The 20,552-nt window shown below is 40.2% G+C and overlaps 1 protein-coding gene across 1 annotated transcript in view; it reads right to left on the bottom strand.

The window, feature by feature from the left end:
• The window catches only part of ptprn2 (protein tyrosine phosphatase receptor type N2), a 112,926-nt gene extending 93,700 nt beyond the window's left edge, over positions 1 to 19,226 (bottom strand). The window contains exons 1-2 of the mRNA XM_035619352.2: positions 18,896 to 19,226; positions 1,448 to 1,498 (exon numbers count right to left, since the gene is read on the bottom strand). Coding sequence (XP_035475245.2) covers positions 1,448 to 1,498; positions 18,896 to 18,980 — 136 coding nt within the window. The 5' untranslated portion in view covers positions 18,981 to 19,226. The remainder of the gene's footprint in view (positions 1 to 1,447; positions 1,499 to 18,895) is intronic.
• Positions 19,227 to 20,552: the final 1,326 nt, after the last annotated feature.

Genomic DNA, 20,552 nt, shown 5'->3' with positions numbered 1-20,552 from the left:
CTATGCTTTATTATTGTCAAGACATTAGAGTGTTGAGTCAGTTTTCTCATCTAATTCTCAGCAAGAAAGTGAATATGCATATAACAAAAACATTTTTAACTAATTATTTAAGCACAGATTAATGTGGAACATCATAATGCAATTTAACAAATATTAATGCAGACTTCATGTTTACTGAGATACATTACTCAAGCATGGTTAAAGAATCTGCAGATAGATTTCCACACTAAACAGAAATTAGTAGAAATCCATTCCATATAATTTTTTTTACCAATTTACCTGAGTTTTTATTGAGCTACAATCTTCTGTCTATAACTCTGACATCACCATGAGTTCAAGAAAAAAAATATTCGACAATGAATCAATAAAGCAAATAATCGTTAGTTCCAGCCCTGATGAATTGACTTCACTAGTGTAGTGTATGAGAATCGAAACATAAAAATGGAGATCTTGCTGAATCAAAAAGCAATAAACAAGGCAACATATGAACAGATATGTATTTTATACAAATCCTCCACATAACAAGGGACTAGGCAACACGGACAAAAAAGATAGTGTTACCTCAGATCATTCTTATCCTTCCAATAAATGTTCGTTCTCCTCCCCTAACATTAATATTCAAAGTGGTATATGTCTTGTGTTTTTCAATGCTTGTCCTGTGTGTTATTCTCTACTGTCTCATATAGGTCACATCATGTTTTGCATTCTACTGTCTGCCAGTGAGCAAGTGTTCCCTTTGTTGGCTTCATCTTGTTCATGAAATTGATTTCTAGATGAATCCTCAGAAAGTAAATGAAGTGAGCAAAGCTCAAACAAAGCAACCAACAACCTCAAAGCGCAGTCATTTAATCATTATCCCTCTGAGGACAAAGATAAACATGCACTGGGTAAATGTACATCCCCAGTACACCTGTTGTAACAATACTGTATCTTGAACCGCTGCATCTGTGTCGAAGCCTTCTACTATGTGAGAATACATGAACCTTTCCCGGTGGCTCTGTCGTGACATTGATACTGAATATCGGCATGCTATCAATCCTCTTCAAAATTAAAGCCTGCCTTGGGATTTGGCTGAATGCCACACTGCGAAGAGCCCCGGCGTTTCCCTCCATTCTTCAGTTGACACGTTGTCATAGCAACCGCTGACACAGACAAATCCATCTTCCATGTCAAAATGTTTTTTAGATTAGGTCATGACCATTTGCGGTATGGGTATACAACGGGAAAACATTGTCCTGGTATTGATCAAAAGCCTTGGAGTTGCTTAGATGAATAAAATGAGACAATTGTGAGTTTTGAGGCTCGCAACAAGCTCGCCATCTAGGTAAAGATACTGGAATGATTAAAAAAATAGCCAGGACATCTTTACAACAGTATTGGTTGATAGCACAGAGATGATGTACAATATAATGAGTAGTGGTGGGCGTGCATGACGAGTCTGACTTACCATTGACGCAGAACTCATACGGTGCACAGAGCTCATCTTCAAACAAACAGCCTAAAATAGGAAAGATACATTAATAAACAGCTCCTCACATAACAGTTTCTCCATTTTTTCAAAAAGAAATACACTCAAATTGAACTGTGAAGTCTCAACATGCAGCACTTAATTTTCCTGAAGCGATAAATCAGTAACAGAAAATATATAAATCTGGCTCTAATTGAAGGAAACAAAATCCATCCATCCATCAACCTCAAAAGCTCATTAAAAGCTAATTAAAGTACTAATTTATTTGTCTAATCCATACAAAAACAATGCAAAAAGAGTCAAATTGAAGATTTGTTCTGTTACGTTCCAAAAGAGCCAGACGAGCACAATACCAATCTTTATGCTAAACTAGGGTGACTGGGTTGCAGCTTCATTATTAACAGACAGATATGAGAGTGGAATTAATTTTCTTATCACATTTTTGGTAAGAAAACCAATGAGGGAATTCCTCTAAATATAAAACTACCCTTTAAATCAATAATGAAAATTAGCTGCAGCCTTAAATTGATCACATAAATCAAGATAACATGGGAGAAGAATGAAACGATTCAGCAGTTACACTTTAACACACAGGATACAATGGCAGAGAATAAAGCATAACAAATGCCATTACTGGATACAAATGAGACCATAAGCATATACGACAGAAGGTAGACAGTGTATTAAACTTCCGTACAAAATTAGGCGAGTGCCGCAATTTCTAAATATGTCAACACTCTTTGAAAGTAGAGCTTAGTACTGCATTAACTTTGGCTGGGGGCCTTGCTGCTAATGGCAGAGCTATCAATCATCAATTAGTGTGACTTCTCCTATCCTGTCTCTGACACTAATAGCCCAACTCCATGGGCAACGTTTCCATAAATGAATGTTGTATGAATATTAATGTACTTTAACGCTTGGACTAGAGCTGGGTGTTCCAGACTAATAAATGAACAGATGGCAGGAGCATTATGGGTAGCTGTTCCCTGTGTTCATATTTCACACGTGGGAGGTGCAGTGAGTAAAGGACTGATTGTTTTGCTCGCCGAGCTGCGCAGGTGATCCGCCACATTTACACATTTCCAGGAAAAGACTGGGATGAGGAAAAAAAGTAGTCTTTTGAACAAAAACTCCTCCTATCTTGTTCGCTGAATGTAATGGCACAGTCAGCATCAAATTAAGCCCACACAATAATGCAGACTTTCAGACAAGAAATAAGCCACTTAGAACATAGCATTTGTGTTTGTTCAATAAGCCCTCAACGGATCTCTTCATACTAGAGAGTATAAGAGGTTTGCGCTGTTGGCAACACAAAGAAAATTTGTAAATAACTCAGCCAGCCTCAGCCCTCTTGCTTCAAGTCTTTTATCTTTGTTATTTCCCTCCCTCTGGTCATTAGAAGGAGTGACAGAATTGGATGCACCCTCTTGGCCTGTTTGCCTCGATGGACAGCTATGAGCAGCTCGTGACTGTGAATAAAGAACAGGCTGAGTAGGAGGACAGGTCCCTCTCAGACTTCTTTAATAACGAGGAGAGACAGGTGGAGAAGTCTGTTAATCAATTTACACAAGACAGATAATAAGGACAAGCGTGAACGTGACAGATGAACGTAACTTTTCAGGCATTACTTGTTTGTGAAGTTGCCTCATATTTCTTCTTTTCATATTGGACATTTGCATCTTTATTCTACAGCACTTATCAATGCTCAGAGCATTTTAGCACTCATTTGGTATTACAGCCTGCAACTCTCACTCCTCTCTTCTCTGAAAGAAATCTGATAAACCCACTGGACACTATCTGCTTTGCACCTTACAGCAGAGAGACAAGTGAGCAACTGGCTGGTGAATCTGGTGGAGCATTTAGCAGCGAAAGAGCCAGATATTTCCCTCAAAACAAGTGTAGAGTGAATATTGGAATTGGATGGACACAAACACAGCTTCAAAACAATTCAAATGTTGTTACTCTATCTTCTGAAATTGTAAATGGGTAAAAGTTTGCTTACACATTTGCCACATTTATTTAATTATGTAATGGATACATTAGCCAAGGCAGCCATCCCATCTCTCCATGATAAAGAAAGTGAAAAAAAAATCCTGGAACCGCCCATATATCTGAATCCGCTCAAAAATTGAATGGGTCCGTTCTTGTGTCATGCCACACCCCTTCACACAATTTTTGTGTGCATCATCCTGCCGACAAACGAACACCGATGAAAACTTGTCTCTCTCTGATGATTTTACTTCACTGATCAGGCCTCTAACACGCGACCTCATGTATGGGAGAGCAATGCGCTAAAACCTCTGAGTCATAACATCCTTCGCTGGCACGTTTCTTAAGGTGTCGGGAGCGATATTTACAAACTGCACACGCAGTGCTCTGATGTGTGGTGTCCGCTGGCTGTTGGTTCTGTGTGGGCCGGAAAAAACTCTCGATTTTTGCCGCACACAGAACCGACAGCTAGTGGACCGTGAGGAAATATTTATTGATTTTTACAAAACTTTTATTAGAGTTAGATCACTTACTGCCACTTTAACCACCTTTGTTGAGGTAATATGTCAGTTTTGTTTTTATAATCTTTTGTGCTGCCTCCTAGTGGCTAGGTAAAATTAACACAGATTAATTGTTAGTTTACTATAGGCAGTATGCATCCGTATGATAGGACAAAATATTTGTCTCATTTTTGGCAGATACTTTAACCGGAAGGCTGAAAGAAATTAAAAGTGTATGAAGAGAGAAGAAAAAAACATGACCAACTCTTGTGATTCAGACATCCTAATTAGACAGGAAATGAATTGGCTGATTTCCATGAACTTAATGCTTATTTTACCAATACGTTTATCTTTAGCTTGAAGATGATACAATTTGAAAATATAAGAACTTAGATAGAGTAGTTACTTGAAGTTGGAAGAGCCAAACAGTCCCTCCTGACCATGCATCTCCTCGCTCTGCAATTAGTGTCAGTCCATTCAACTTTACTTCTTCATTACTTCCCTGTCTAAATCATTGGGTTCTCTGGGAGGCCTTGTCAGCTCTCAATATTAATTATTACCTTCCATTTAATGAAGCATCCAGCCAACCATAGTGTGTGTGTGTGTGTGTGTGTGTGTGTGTGTGTGTGTGTGTGTGCGTGTGTGCGTGCGTGTGCGTGCATTTTAGGCAGGAACATAGGATTGATAACCCCACATCCCCTGCCTCTGACATCACGCCAGAGATGATTAAAATGGCGCCTTTTAATTAAAATGCAATCACGGTGGTTGCTGCTGATTACCCCAGGCGGGAAAAAAAGGATGCTAGAGTCGTGACTGAGAAAGAAAACTGATGAAAAAAACCCTGTCCAGGCTATATCTTAATGAAGCGCCCAGACAACGAATAGTCACATTGTCTCTTGTAATACCAGGCATACACGATAATTTCACAAACAAAATGACCTTTGCAAAAAAGAGCTACATTCACTATCGAATGATGATGTTTTGTTACATTGTCAACCCCAGCACAGCTCTATCACAATAGATATTCAATGGGAAACTGACTAATAGTCCAGCAGAGTACAGTCACAGTGGGATGTACTGCTACTACTGTCGGCAGAGAATCAATAGACATGATCTAAGTCTGCTTTTTTGTTTGATTTTTGCTTTAAGAAAAAAAGAAAATTAGATCAAAGGATAAATTGATTAATCAACAAATTCTTGCAGTGAAACTGCCAAAAATTATTAAATTCACTTGTTCCAGGTGTTTGACATCATTGCACATGGTAGTGAACTATTTTTGACAATTTGAAGTCAAGTCGGACAAAACAAGGACTTTCACGATGTCACACGAGTAACTGATGATGATTGTTAGAAATAAAATGTTTTGGATTGTGAAAATAATTGTTAACAGCAGTTCTAGGTGTGTGAGCTGACTACAGGTTCTCCGAATGTGCAGTTAGCTCTTCCTCCCACAATAGGCACGGTGCAACCTAATTTACAAATACAGAATACAGGAAAGATCGAGGGTAACCCTAACCCTTTAAATTTAATATTTTTTCACCAAGCAACAATTCAATCCAGACAGCAGAAAAACATCCTTTTAAACACAGACAATTCAGCATCTCACCCCGTCCAAACCCAGCAGTTTGTGCCAAGATATATTAAGATCTCTTTGCATTCAGATACAGTAATATATAAAGATATATATATATGTATATACAATAAAAAAAAATTAAAATGGTATTCTTTCTTAACATGATGGTAGTTAGTATCTTCTCGGGAGACTGTTGAGTAGTAATAATACTGCACTAAAATACTGTAATACAGATCTTAGATAATTTAGTCTCATAAGTCCGTCTTTGCTAATCATATGCAGTGCACTACTCAGGTTTTGCATAAAGACTCCAGAAGCTAATGTAAGCATGCATCAAAATGAACCTAGTTCAATTACCTGTGACCTCAACCTCTCCAAGGCCCCAATCCACAGCTCTGTAGCAGCGAGACACTTTCCCATGGTGTCCCCTGCATGCCTTATTACAACGAACTGCTATTGAGGGCAGTAGGTGCTCCCACTGTATAAGTAAGCAAGGAGCAGGATGAACACATAGAGACACACAAGCTCACCTATAAACAATTCAACTTTAAGCTCAAATCTCAGCTGAAGAGCTTGTTAAGAGACATAACAGCATGGGTGACACCTCTTGGGGGCGTGAAATAAGAGAGGGGCATTTTTAAAGGGAAATGCTCATTTAAGGTTATTTAAGGAAAAGCAATTACATAAGAATGACTGGGTGTTTCTCAGTAAAATAATATAACCATATAAATTTCAGATAATCTCCACCTGTACATTATCTAGGCATTCATTACACATCTGAGAATTGGGCCTGGAGGAAATACCTGAGACTGTCAAACATTTGGCCGTGATTGGCTGACCTGGTTTGCAACATTAAATATGTCCTGATGAGGCAAAACCCAAGGCTGAACAAATAATCAGAGACCTCTCTGTTTTCTTTCCCACACAGGTGGTTGGCCAGTGTTGGGATACCATCTGTGATGTCTGGGGGGCCAAGGAGGATGCTGGGAGGCCGGCAGCGAGGACAGCCACTCCCCTAGCGTGCTGTAGTTTGGGAAATATTTCATTCACTCTCAAGGGCCACCAACATATTTTTTATTATAATTACAACCTGCGACCACGGACACCTGAATAATTTTTATGCGCGCATACACACACACACACGCGCCCTATACTATGAGTCAAAAAAGCCATTTTTGAACAGAGCAGTGGCCATAAAAGTGAATTGAAAAGGGAGGATGGCTCGAGCAGGGACAGCAGAGAATAACAGCACCTGCAAGCAAATCAGCATCAGCTTGAAACCATGTCCACAGATTCAAACAGCTTGTGTCATTAAGGAGCTCTCCTGCTAAAATTAAAAATGGCTCCAAGCTTATCTATCCTCCAAATGTCTGTGCTTGTCAACAGCTACAGGTTACATATCAGCAACTCAGTGGTGGTTAGTTTATCATTATCCAGAAAAATGAATACATTTCCATTTTTTCCAAGAGATAGATGACAGGATCTATACCACTCTCAAACAGTATTTTTTTATTAAGTATGAAGAGAAATACTGTCAGCAGCAGGTTAGCTTAGCTTATTGTAAAGACTGAAAATTGGGGAAACAGCTAAGCCTGTTTGTGACCAACTGTAAAAAAAAAAACAAAAGACAACAAAGACTATATAACAAACAAGTTAGAATGTTACTTGGTGAAATACTGAGGTGCTGGTGGGGAGACTTTCTTACATTACGGCAAGAGCCAGGCTAGCATTTGTGCTAAGCTTAACTAATTCAATTTAATTTATTTGTATAGTGCCAAATCACAACATACATGGTCTCAAGGCACTTTACATAGTGAGGTTGAGACTTTACAATATCACAGAGAAACCCAATCTTTCCCACAATGAGCAAGTACTTGGTGACTGTGGAGGAAAAAACTCCCTTTTAACAGTAATCTAATCTTATTTTCCTACCTCCTGAAATGCTTAACCTTTCCTTTGAGGTAAAAGTAATGCATCAGAGAATAAATCTTAAGTCACTCAAAAACTCAATGAATAATTAGTAGGTGCTTGAAGCAGGATAGGAGGGGGCCTGACGTGAAACCTCCTGACACCCAGAGGAGTGTGACTGAAAACATTTTTCACCGACTTTCCAGAAATTTTTCTCAGAATTCTTAGGTGGTCAGGTCACTCTCAGTCATTCAGCGGCCTGCCCCAGGCGACAGCCCAGACAACGGCCATGAATTAAAGATGGCAGCATCACTGTGGCAACAGAGGACCCAGAAATAGGCCAGCTTGACCTTTTCACTGACCCGCGCTGAGTGATTCAGACATTTAATTTTCTCCCCTCTTCTGAGGTGTTATTGGGTGTTGAAGTGCAGAACCAGTGCCAGTCAAACAGCTAAGCTTCTGTTTTCCAATGTGTTGAGGAGCTAAGAGTGAGCCAACACAACCTGGCTCCAAGGGAAATATCTATTCCTGCAGATGAAGTAGGAGGTTGAACTCTTATGAGAGCCATTTGAATCTCATTTAAAATGCAGGTTATCGCAGCACCACAGGGTTTGGGCTCTATTTTCCTGCAGATTAATGCCAGTGGGCATGCAGATGCAGTTGAAGTGTGTGCGCCTGTTTGGTCATTTTATAGCCCCAAACAAAATTGTACAGCTGCAGAGTGGAGCACCTTAGGTTGTATTAGTGCAGATAAAGGTCCATTTGGCAACCCACTTTAGCATGAAACTGGATCACATTTCTATCACCTCAGACCTCTTGCCCTTGATCAAGAGAAACTTGATTTTTGTAGTTTGAAGAGAATCTACAAATATTTTCCTAACATACCTGTCAGTTTTGTATTTTTTTTTACTGCCCCAAATGATGTGTGTTTCTTCACAATACTGTGATCCACAATTTCATGTATTAAGTCAATTAAATCTTTGTAACTGGAACCATTTCAATCTATTTTAAAAGGTTCCATAGCTATGCTGATGACACCCAACTCATTTGGTCATTTCCACAATTTGAAACCCAGGTGACAGCACGAATCCTTGCATGTCTGGCTGACATTTCTCACTGGATGGCATTGCACAACCTGACACTCAATCTGGACAAGACTGAGATGCTAATCCTTCCATCCCCATTGAGAACTCTGTGGTGACCCCTGCTCAAACTGCAAGAAACCTGGGTTGGACACTGGACGACCAGCTGCTGTCCTTCGCTGCCAACATCGCAGCGATGACCCGCTCCTGCAGATTCATCTTCCACATCATAAGGAGGATACGTCCGCTTCTCACCAAAAAGGCAACGCAGGTATTGGTGCAGGCGTTTGTAATCCCAAGCCTCGACTACTGCAAAATGCAGCGACCCTGTTAGTCTACAACCTACCAAAGTTCTCCCACACTACACTGCTACATATCTCCTCAACACATTGGAAAACAGAAGCTTAGCTGTTTGACTGGCACTGGTTCTGCACTTCAACACCCAATAACATCTCAAAATCAAATTTCTGAACCACTCAGCGCGGGTCAGTGAAAAGGTCAAGCCGGCTTATTTCTGGGTCCTCTGTTGCCACAGTGATGCTGCACCGGCTTCCGTTGTTGGCTCGAATCCGATTCAAGGCACTGGTACTTGCCTACCGTGCTGCGAATGGCTCAGGCCCTTCCTACATCCAGAACATGGTCAAACCTTACACCCCAGCCCGTCCACTACACTCTGCTACTGCCAAACAACTTGCTACTCCCACAATGCGAAGGGTTGGTAGCCACTGCTCAACCAAATCCTGTCTGTTTGCTGTCCTGGTTCCTCAATGGTGGAAGAGCTCCCCATTGACATCAGGACAGCAGAAACCGTTCAATGCTTCCATCGCAGACAGAAAACACACCTGTTCAGACTGACTGCACCTAATTCATTGAATAAAAAATTTAAAAAATTATAAAATGAGCACTTAAAGCTCTTTTTTGCCTGGGTGTGTTTTTTCTTTCAACATTTTTTATTGAATATATGGCATAGTGGATACAAAGAAATGACAACTCGACATGCCTGGGTGTGTTTATGTAGTCTTTCAATTCTTGCCCCTTTTGGGTAATCTCTAATATCTTGAATGCACTTACTGTAAGTCGCTTTGGACAAAAGCATCAGCTAAATGAATGTAATGTAATGTATTTCAACCCATTCCTACTCTAAATATAACACTCAAAGAAAGTACTTTATTTGATATTCAGGTGAAATGAAAAGTTATTTCAGTAACTGATTTTACTATTCAATGCATCAATTAATTGCAATTCATTTTTGGCCACTTTGCAGTAGCAGCAGTGGAAATTGACTGACACAAAAGTTGTCGCAAATGTGTCGGCATACAGGTGCCCAATTACACATCAAGAAGACACAGATCAACACAACATTAATTTGGAGGTGTGTTTAATTGGGCCAGTTATTCAAATTAAAATATTGATTGGAACATGAATCTAGTACACCTCGCTTTTTCACCCTAAGCCACCCTGAGCTGCTTCCCAAAGTAATGATACAACATGGACACAGTGCAACAATACTGCCAGCCAATCACACAAGTAGTTTTAAATAATGCTGTTAACATCCTGTTTCATTACAGCTGGATATGAAGTGCTGCAAACCAAACAGATTTTCATGGAAAAATTTCACTAATACACTTCACAGATGACCGCAGTCAAGCTAATTAGTTACAAAATAGGATTCAGCATTTTGTAGCATTTCAGCATCCCCCAGTACACAATTTGTTTTCCTGTTGTACTGAGAAATGGTCTGGAGTATTAATTAGCATCAAAGTAAGACGAAGATAGATAAATTCCAGTGTTGAACTCGCAGCCTTGAGAATCCTCATTACAGTGTTATTGTCCCCATTATAAATCTTCGCTCAACAACACAGAGGTGACCCTCTGACTGATCCCTTTACAAGCACCATTTAATTTGAACCAAATGTAACAGTTGTGAAAAGACACAGCAGAGTCGCTCAATAGTCCTTTTAATACCGCAGGATATTTTCACACACTGTCACAAGGGAGGCTCAGGTATATGGCGAGGTGAGAAAATACAGTAGAGAGTAAATGTACCAAATTCTTACACTTGACAATCTCCAAGGAGTGAAAGTCCTCTTGAAATGTAACTTAATTCTACATTAGAGTGTAAAAGAAGAGCAGTCGTCCTCAGAAAAATGTGACATAACCTTGCTTGCCTCCCTGGGTGATTGACCCAGAATATCTTCGAGGTTCACCTAGAACCGAAGCAGGATGAGGAAGTAACGAGATGGATTGCCTCAACACCTCTACGTGACACAATTCTGACTTTCCTTGTCTCAAGAGCCACTGATATTTGTCGGGAAAGACAAAGCACAGCCAGCCACTTTGCTCCCACTCCCTCGTCTCAATAACCACTCAAAGCCAACACACTCCTCCGAGCATCTGTTGAGTCACAAAGAAACATTGCACTCTGTCTGTTATCATACCAGCCAAGGCAGCTTCCCAAGCCAGGAAAATACAGCTTGCTCTGCGTCGTAATCGCTCAAAAACTGTGCTTACACTTTGAAGGCTGCGACTTTGAAATTATATAACAAATCAGAAATTCTGTTGTCCCTAACAATCTGAAATACAACAACACTTGAATAGATTATTAATCCAATCCCCTAAATATAAGGCTGTTACAGCTGTAAATTGGATCAGTGCAGCAAAGACGAGGCTGTTTATAACACTGTATGCTGTTTATTAGAAAGAATCAATAGGCACATATAACATTCAGCAACAGATAGCAGAACTCTTAATGTGATATCAATTACATTCATACTGAATGCTGCAGCTGTTGAGATTATATAATTGGAGAAACAGGCTTTGCAAATAACACACCAAATGCTCATGTAACCACCCTGCACAGACATGTGCGCAGACAAGATGCACTGCACAATAAAATATCAACCAACAACAATTTAACATCTATTGGATGTGTAAAAAGCCTTTAGCGAATTCTAAAAAGGCTTTACTCAACTGAGCGCAGATGCTAGCTGCATGTGTGTGTACAAAATAACTACAAAACACAGAAGGACTTTCACCAAACTCGGTGGCAATATTACTTTGGAGGGTATCTGTTGATGATAAACTTTTGGAGCTGATCAGATGGGGTTATGAAACACTGAGAATTGTGTGCTTTTCTCATGAACACGGCCAGTGAGGCAGGTATCTACCAAGTTTATTTTGTATCCTGCTTGCTTGCAGATGGGACTTCTCCTGGTGGTGCTGATGGTAAGTATGTTTGTGCCAGACCAAGTGAGCGAGAGAGAGAAAGACAGAGAGACAGAGAGAGAGAGAGTGTGTGTGTGTGTGTGTGTGTGTGTGTGTGTGACGACAGGGCAAAGAGCGCTGCATACAGCTCTACAATGAAGCAATGGCGCAAAACACAAAGTTAGAGTTATGTAAAAAGATTTTGTATTATTATGTAACTATGGCTGCATGAATTAGATTCCTGTATACTATATTGAACATGTTCCCAGAATGAACCACAAATGTCCCCCTGTGATAACAATAAGATAAGAATAAGACAACACAAACCAAACAACATATATGATATAAAAAAAAAAAAACTTCCTGTGCTACAGCTTGTCTATTCTTACCTGGTTATATACCAAACTCACATTTCTTGTAAAATATTGCCACACATTTAATCCTCTGAGAGGATTTATAACCAATATAAGATATTTGATTGCACCACTCAGTCCTGATATCTATGGTATGACAGAGGCCTATGGCAAAACAGATACAGCTCATCAGTCTATGAATCAAATTGAACTTGTCTGGGTATATTCGGTGATGGCTGCTGATTGCTAGACTCAGCAACACAGCCTTAGAGGAAAATGTCTACATGTACGTATTGGAGATAAGCGGCCCTGTCAGAGATCTCATTCCATCAATACATACTGTAAAGTTCTTTAATTGTGTAAAAAATAAAAAGTATTAATTAAAGGCAATACATCCTTAAATAGCCTTGAATGGATGAAGTGACAAGTGAAGTCAGCTCAGACAGATCTATAGGGGAGAAGCATTCTAAACATAAATTGGGCGATACTATTGGTTCAGAATCTACTGTACTGGACAGTGTGTCTGTGCTATTAGTGGGAAGAAGCTGGTAAATTTTTTTCTCTAATGATAATAATGTTATTAGTAGCTTATGAAATCATTGCTACTTAGAGTTGGAGGAATAGAGCTTTTACTCTCGGTCAGCCTGGCTACAGTGCTGAAGAGGAACCTGGGGTTGTTTTTATTTTCCTCTATTAGTGAGGAATAATAGTTGGTTCTGGCATTTCGGAGGGCTTTCTTATATGTAATTAAACTATTTTTCCAGTCTAGGTGAGAATCATCTAGACTATTGGAACACCACTTCCTTTCTAACCTACGTGACGTCTGTTTTAAAGCACGTGTCTGTGCATTAAAGCATGGAGCTATCCTCCTCTGTTTGACTGTCTTCTTTTTCAGAGGGGCGACAGTGTCAAGTGTGGAACGTAGTGAGGCTGCTGCACTATCAACAACATCATCAATTCTTGTGGGAGTAAAATTTTGATAACTATCCTGCACTGTATCGACACACGGCAGTCAAGTTAATAACAGAGTTTTCTAATAGACACTTGCTGTAATAGAACTTTTCTCCAAATTCAGTAAAGTTAATAATGGAGAATTAAAACGTTACTAAGTAGTGATCGGACAAAGGGTTTTGAGGAAATACTATTAGATTGTCAATGTTTATGCCATGTCAGAACGAGGTCGAGGGTGTGATTAAAACAGTGAGTGGGTTTGTTTACATGTTGAGTAAAACCAATTGAGTCTATGAGAGAATTAAAGGCAGAACTAAGACTGTCATTGGCAACGTCCACATGAATGTTGAAATCACCCACTATAATGACTTTATCTGTGCTAAGCACCATCTCAGAAAAAAAGTCTGAAAATTCAGATAAAAATTCAGAGTAAGGGCCTGGTGGTCGATATACAACCACTACAATAACTGGTTTTTGACATTTCCAGCTTGAGTGAAAGAGGTGAAAGAGTTAAGCTTTCAAATGAGTTAAGGGTTAAGCAATAAGTCTGATTTGTAGATTGCTGCTACTCCTCCTCCTCGGCCTGTGGTCCGAGGATAATGAGTATTATTATAAGAGGGAGGTGTTGATTCATTTAAACTAACATATTCTTCTGGCTGTAGCCAGGTTTCAGTCATGCAGAATAAATCAACGTGCTGATCAGTTATCAGATCATTCACTAACAAAGATTTAGATGGGAGTGACCTAATATTAAATAATGCACATTTTATTGTTCTATTCTTAGGTTCATTTATAGGCTTAGTGTTGATCTTTATGAGATTTGTGTGAATTACACCTCTTTTATTTACCTTTGGTTTAGATAGTTGAAGTGGTCGTGGGGCAGAAACTGTTTCTATGGGGTATTGTAAGGGGGGCTGCTGTAATAGAAACGCAGAGAAGCGTGTAAGACTGCAACTCTGCTTCCTGGTCCCAACTCTGAAATGTCACGGGTTTGACCGTCTAGGTAACTGAGTCAGGTTTCTAGAAATGAGAGCTGCACCATCCAAAGTTGGATGAATGCCGTCTCTCCGCATCAGACCAGGAATTCTCCAAAAGGTGCTCCAGTTATCTATGAAGCCCACATTGTTATCTGGACACCAACTCGACAACCAGCTGTTTAGTGATGATGTACGGCTATACATGTCATCACTGTTCAAGTTGGGCAGGGGTCCAGAGAATCTACAGAGTCCGACATTGTTCTTGCAAGAGTACACACCGAATCAATGTTCATCTTCATGACCTCCGATTGATGTAATCGGCTGTCGTTACTGCCGACGTGAATAATAATTTTACCATATCTACGTTTATCCTCAGCCAGCAGTTTTAGGTGTGATTCAATGTCGCCTGCTCTGGCCCCTGGGATACAGACTGTGGTCGCTGCTTTTGCTAACTTCACGTTCCTCAAAACAGAGTCACCAATGATCAGAGTAGTTTCTTTCAGTTTAGGACTATGCCTCTTATTGCGGACAGTCACCCAGTCGCCCTGTCCTCCCGCTGCTCGGGAGCTGCTGGGGGAGCTGAAGGAGCTAAAGAAGCTACACTGGAGCCTACTAGCGGCGACTGGCTAACAGTATCAGCTAACGACTTACTCTCCATGGTGCAGAGCTTCTAACAGACTGAGCCTCGCCTCCATCCTGGCAAACAAACTACACTTACTACAAGTATCTCTATCGCTAAAGGAGGCAGAGGAGTAACTAAACATGGAGCAAACAGAGCAAGAGACAGCAGGAGAGGAAGAAGCCATTGTTAGCTGCTAAAGTTAACTAGCTAAGCTACGGTGCGGAGCGCAGATAAGAGCGTGTCAACCGCTGTGAGTTAGCGAGCGAGTCGCTAAAAGAGGAAGAGAGCTGTGAGCGTTTAGACAGAGTACCTTAATTAAGTATATAAGTTGCCTGTTGCAAATAAAACATAAGGTGTTGGTGATGAAAAGATAAATATGGTGAGGGGCTGAATGATACGCCCCAAAAAATTATTGAAATTATTTGGACAGATGTAGAGATTGTAAGATGAGCGATTTCAATAATAATGAGCGATTTCAATAATAATATACAGTTTCACATTTGAGATATGTTAAACTCCAGCTGAGCTCCGTGTTCTGGCTAGATTTTTCTGAATGCATTGTTAGAATCAACAGCTTTTCATAACTTATGTTTAATTATATTGATATTTCTCAGTTTGGTTGATTCTATATCTGTTCACCATGCTGTAGCAAATGTCAATGTATCTTGATAACAGAACATGACCTTGCAGAAGGAGAATGGCTGCCAGTGTAGTTAGCAGACTTTGGGATTTTCAGTGCTTCTTATTGGGATTCAGGACACAACCACACCTCTGCAAACAGAAAAGGGATGCCGAACTGAATTTTAACAACAAGTCTGATGGCAACACTGAATGAAAGTGCTAGTGTTAATGCGGGAGATACATTTCTGCAAATGTTCCAGACTTTCTTAAGACATACTTTTAACGGAGAGCCTCACCTGATTTTACTTAAAAATTCTAATTATCTGTGCCTGTATTCTGTGTTCTGTCTTTTTAACTTTTAAAACTATTGTCTTTTAATACTGATTATTCAATGACTTACCTTTTCTATACTTGTTCTCTATATAAAGATTCTCATTGTATTATAGGTGGTCTATAAGTTAATTATTGAAACTATGCAGTCTAAAGCTTCAATAAGATGTCTGTATTTCATTTGGAGAAGTAGACACCAATCCTCAATTAAATTACATAATTTAAACCCTAACCCTTTTTATACGTTTTGTTAAAATTGTACAGCCTTACGGGGCTTACTTCGTGACATGAGTAATGTTTAATTGTTGCATATCCACGTTCATACTTTTAATTTGGATCATCATTTAAAACGGTTTACATGCTCTTATGTTCAGAAAAGTACTGCCCATTCCTGCAGCTCCCCTTTTCAGCCTCTGTCTAAAATGCCTGGAATTCTTTTAGCTCCCCCTCCCGATAAACCCGTCTGTTCTGATTGGCCAGCTGGCCCAGTCTGTTGTGATTGGTCAGCAGCTTTCAAAACATGTAGGAAATGTCTCGCCCCTTCACCGGAAAAGTGGAGATTCTCAGATTGCAGGTGGGGTTACCCCAAAAGAGCTCTTCTGTGACATCACAATAAGAGGGCAAGGCAATAGGTTTTCCAGCCCTCCAAAAAACTGACATGGTGGTCTTTTTTCACAGTTTGAGGGCCGACAGGCACCCCAGATAGCAGGGACAGACTGTGACTACAAAATGGACTTTCCCCTCAAATAGGCCCCACTACCACTAATTGTGTAGATTGAGACGTAGCATCATATAGGAATTAGCTCTAGGAATTAGCTAATTCCAATGTTTGTTTTGATATGTGTATGTATGATATGAGCTTGTGACCAGTTCGTGAGCAATTTAAACAGGGACAAATGGTTGTGAATTTGGATGTTGGCTGGCTGGGTTAAGTGAAACGATAAAAATAATTCCAATAGTTAATTTGTCTTCGTTAATTACTATAGTGCTTTTCAGGGTGTGATTTGTGGGGGGGGGGAAACAAATGGGGGATGACTCAATCATGTGTCACAAGGTGGCCTCGAACTCACAACCTTTGGTCTGCTAGCAATGAGGTTAACTCAAGGAGTATTACATATCTGTCGCCAGCACGTCTTTTAAGGTGTTGGCCAGTGAGGTTTACACACTGCCCGGCACAGGTCTCGACTGGCAGACCACCGTTACACATGCACAACATGCAAGAATTAATTTGCCCTTCCAAATACCAGCCAGGCCAACGGCCGTCGGGCAGACAATCGTTCTGGACTTCTCCAGAACGTCCAGATGGCCAGTCCGCCCCTGCTAGATGCCAAAATTTATGTGCACAAACACTGAAAAAGTGATTTTTGCATAATATGTCACCTTTAAGTACAGAAGTGAAAAGAACAGGCTGGCAGCTAAATTTGCGACAGACTGTAGAGACTTGTAATGTCTCCATTTATGTCTGTTGATAAAGCTGATAAAGACTTAGAAAATGCAGCTTAAATCTGCCTTTGGACCATGGGGCAAGTGTGTGTGTGTTTGTTTGTGTGTGTGTAGCTACATAGTCTATGTATGTGGAGCTACATCACTCCTGGGAAGCATCCCAATGACACAGCGTAATCCACATTGGGACTCATTAAAAACAATAATCATCTCTAACTCCCGGCCACACTGACAATGGAAACGTCTTCCACTCACAGATAAAAACCTACTGAGATTTCATTGAAAAAATGCACTTGGGGAATATGCATTGGCTCATTCTCAAGTTTTCTGAGCATACATTTTACCAACTTGCAAAGGGAGAAAACCCCCACAATGAAAATGGGAGGTTTTGGACTTATTGTAATATATTTGCAACCTAAGAGCAAAGATGGTATTTATACTTTTCAGAACAGACATTTAAAGTTGTCATAACAGGAAAAGCACAAAAGTACTAGATAACATTGAAAATAACTGCACTCTAAAATGAGCCTTAAGTTCTTGGTATTGGGCATGCAGGCTCCCTGTCATGCATTACTGGGACAATTGATGTAATTTAGCCATTGTCTGTGAAACAGGTCGGTGAATATCATGGAATAAGGATTTTTCTGCTGGATGTTGACAGTGTGCTTATTGCGCATGATGCAAAAAAGGACAGCCACCCTCTTGTTCTAAATATAAAGAATATGATGCTGCTGAACGCCTGAAAGAATCATCACAGATCTTGTGTGCCAGCCTGAGACCTATATCTGCCAGCTGCTCATTATAAAGTTTATACAGTCATGTTTTCTGACTGCTGATCGTGGAACAGTAGTGGGAAGACATGTAAATTGGAGATGGAAAGTAAGGAGATTATTCTTATAACAGACACAGCACTGAAGCGGTCAAATGATTCCTTCAATCTCGATCTGTCTTAAATTTACACAATTATCTGTCATGGTTTGGACATGTGCCAAACTTTTCTTTCAAATAACAGTGTCGTGTCTGGGGCAGGGCTGGAAGAACAAATCAAAGGTAATGAAAATACAACGGGCCAAGTCTGAAAATGAATCAGGCCTGTATGCCATTTCCCGAGGAGGCATAGGATATTATTAAATATTTAACTGGATTTAAAATTGCATGCTCATAGAGTGTAAGTGTTGAGTAATATTGTGGGCATGGAAAACCGTTAAAGTGATATGAATAATAATGCATTATTAGTATGGTGTTTATGTGAGTCAATCTAAGTGTAAAATTCATTATTGGATTCAAAACTTTGCTCCTATTTTACAGTGTTAAGTGTGATAATGTATGCATTCACAAGTCTGGCTTCAAAGGGGGGGGGGGGGGGGGGGGCGTGGCTCGGGTTGTATAGCCGTTCATAGGGTTGGCCACAGTTCCCTGGGTTGACGGTTCAATCGCCGGTTCCCCCGCGTCAGCAGGAGCATCCAACTGACGCCAAATCCAACATGCGGATGGTGATCCGCTGTGGCTTTTACTCGCCGGAAGAGCCCAAAGACAACAACAACAACAACAACAACAACAACAACAACGAGCAGTACAGGTAGAGGACATAGTACAACTAGGTCTCAGAAAACCCTTCATCCCATGGGCCTGGCAGATTATGTTACTTTCCCCGTTCGATTGCACCGACAGAAGTTAAAGCGATTGCAGAACGAAGGTGATATTTTCATCAGGGACATTTTCTGAACTCCAGCAAAGAGAGAAAATGTTTGTAGGAATCGGCCCAGCCAAAGCCGAGACAGCCAGGTGAATTGAGCCCCACGGACAGTGTGAAGCGCTTCGAAAAGAGGAAAATAATGATCAACAATCAATCAAAGAGAAGGACAGATTCTTACCGAATTTCCTGTCCGCGAGGGCAGGTGAGGAGCAGAGGCTGGCCGCCAATGCAGCGACGAGAATGGGACGGCACAGCGAGTCCATACTGCTCCTGCCAGAACACAACACTACTGATCCATCGCACAAGTCCGCTAAAACGGCATGTCCGACACCAACTCAGGTGTGAGGGACTCGCACTAAAGAGGCATGTTCGAGGAGGAGGAGACGAGAGGACCGCCGAGGCAGACAATTCGCTCAATGACAACACGACACAGGCGTTGTTTCAGCACCACCATCAGCAGCCAGCTCCGCGGAGCAGCCCCTCCTAAGCTTCTGACGTCAAACACTCCTGGTGAGGAGGGAGGATGCGCGCAGCACGCAACAGCGCCTTGGACAGACGGCTGGAGGAGGGAGGGATGATGGATGACAAGGATGAGACAGGGGTATTGAATGATTACAGCCCAAAAGCCATGCAGGCGACGCAAGAAAACCGAGGAAAATTAATTAATAAAAGGATGGGAAGTTCATGATTGATTCATCTTATTAACTTGACTGGAAAAATAAATATATATACTGCTCCAAATTTAGATTTATGAGGAAAGCATGACAGCATATCATAAAAAAATGTCATTACAGGAAAACTGTAGAATACAATTCCAACATACATTTGAATACAACTGTAAAGTGCTTTTATAGTCCTGTTAGGCTATAGGGTAAAACTTCATATATCTACCTCAAAATTGTACTGGTAAATGCTAGTTGTTACTTTTCAACACCCCTTTTTCCAATGCATTTTTGTCTCGTTATCACTATAATATTGCTGTAAATGTAGTTTTATGATGTGATATGCATGACAAAGACATGATGAGACACCAAAACCATAGTAGTTAACATTACTCTGATAAAGCCATGAAACATTAAAACAGAAGGAAAAAATACAGCAAGGTCAGTTGATTAAAAAAAACATTGCCTATTTTTTTTAGGTAGATTCCATTTTAAGTAAAAGTAGAAAACAAGACAAAGACTAAAGCAATACGGCATGTGACTTTTTAAAATGGCGCTATTCCCCTTTGAAACCGAGGAGAAGTGAGAGCATGATTTATAGCTCGTTTGTTCTGGGTTATTACCTTGCAAACTTCTGTATAGGCAAGAAAAACATCTGAGAGGGAAATAAACATCAAGTTTATGTTGATTGATACAGTCTGCTTTATTCTTATGAGTACCACACTACAGCCTACAATGCTAACAGACCAACACACACACACATATATATATATATATATATATATATATATATATATATATATAAACGCAAGTGTGTCACATAGTGGTGGAGTGCAAGCAATAAAAAAATGAAAAAAAAAGTAGGTTCATGAATTTCTGTGAACAATATCAAAACAACATCTGAGAGACTTGAGTGATGTGTGCAATCAAGAAATAAGAAACCACAGAGCTGTAGAGGCTTTTCGCAATCACAAATATGGTAACAGACCAGCACTTTCCCCCCACTTTAAATTTCAATCTAAACCCCATTTTCTTGAAAAATCCTGGTCAGTGAAGTTGAAATGATCTATTGCGTCATTTGTATCTGCCAGCAACAATAAGTCTGTAATGCTAATAGAAAAAAGCTGATTTCATACTTTCCTCCTCTTGCTTTATAAAAGGTCCTTTTTTTTA

This window comes from Scophthalmus maximus, chromosome 21, assembly GCF_022379125.1.
Source record: "Scophthalmus maximus strain ysfricsl-2021 chromosome 21, ASM2237912v1, whole genome shotgun sequence".
In the NCBI taxonomy this organism is placed as follows: domain Eukaryota; kingdom Metazoa; phylum Chordata; class Actinopteri; order Pleuronectiformes; family Scophthalmidae; genus Scophthalmus; species Scophthalmus maximus.
The sequence above is the reverse complement of the archived record's forward strand: the minus strand, read 5'-3'. Positions and strand labels throughout refer to the sequence as shown.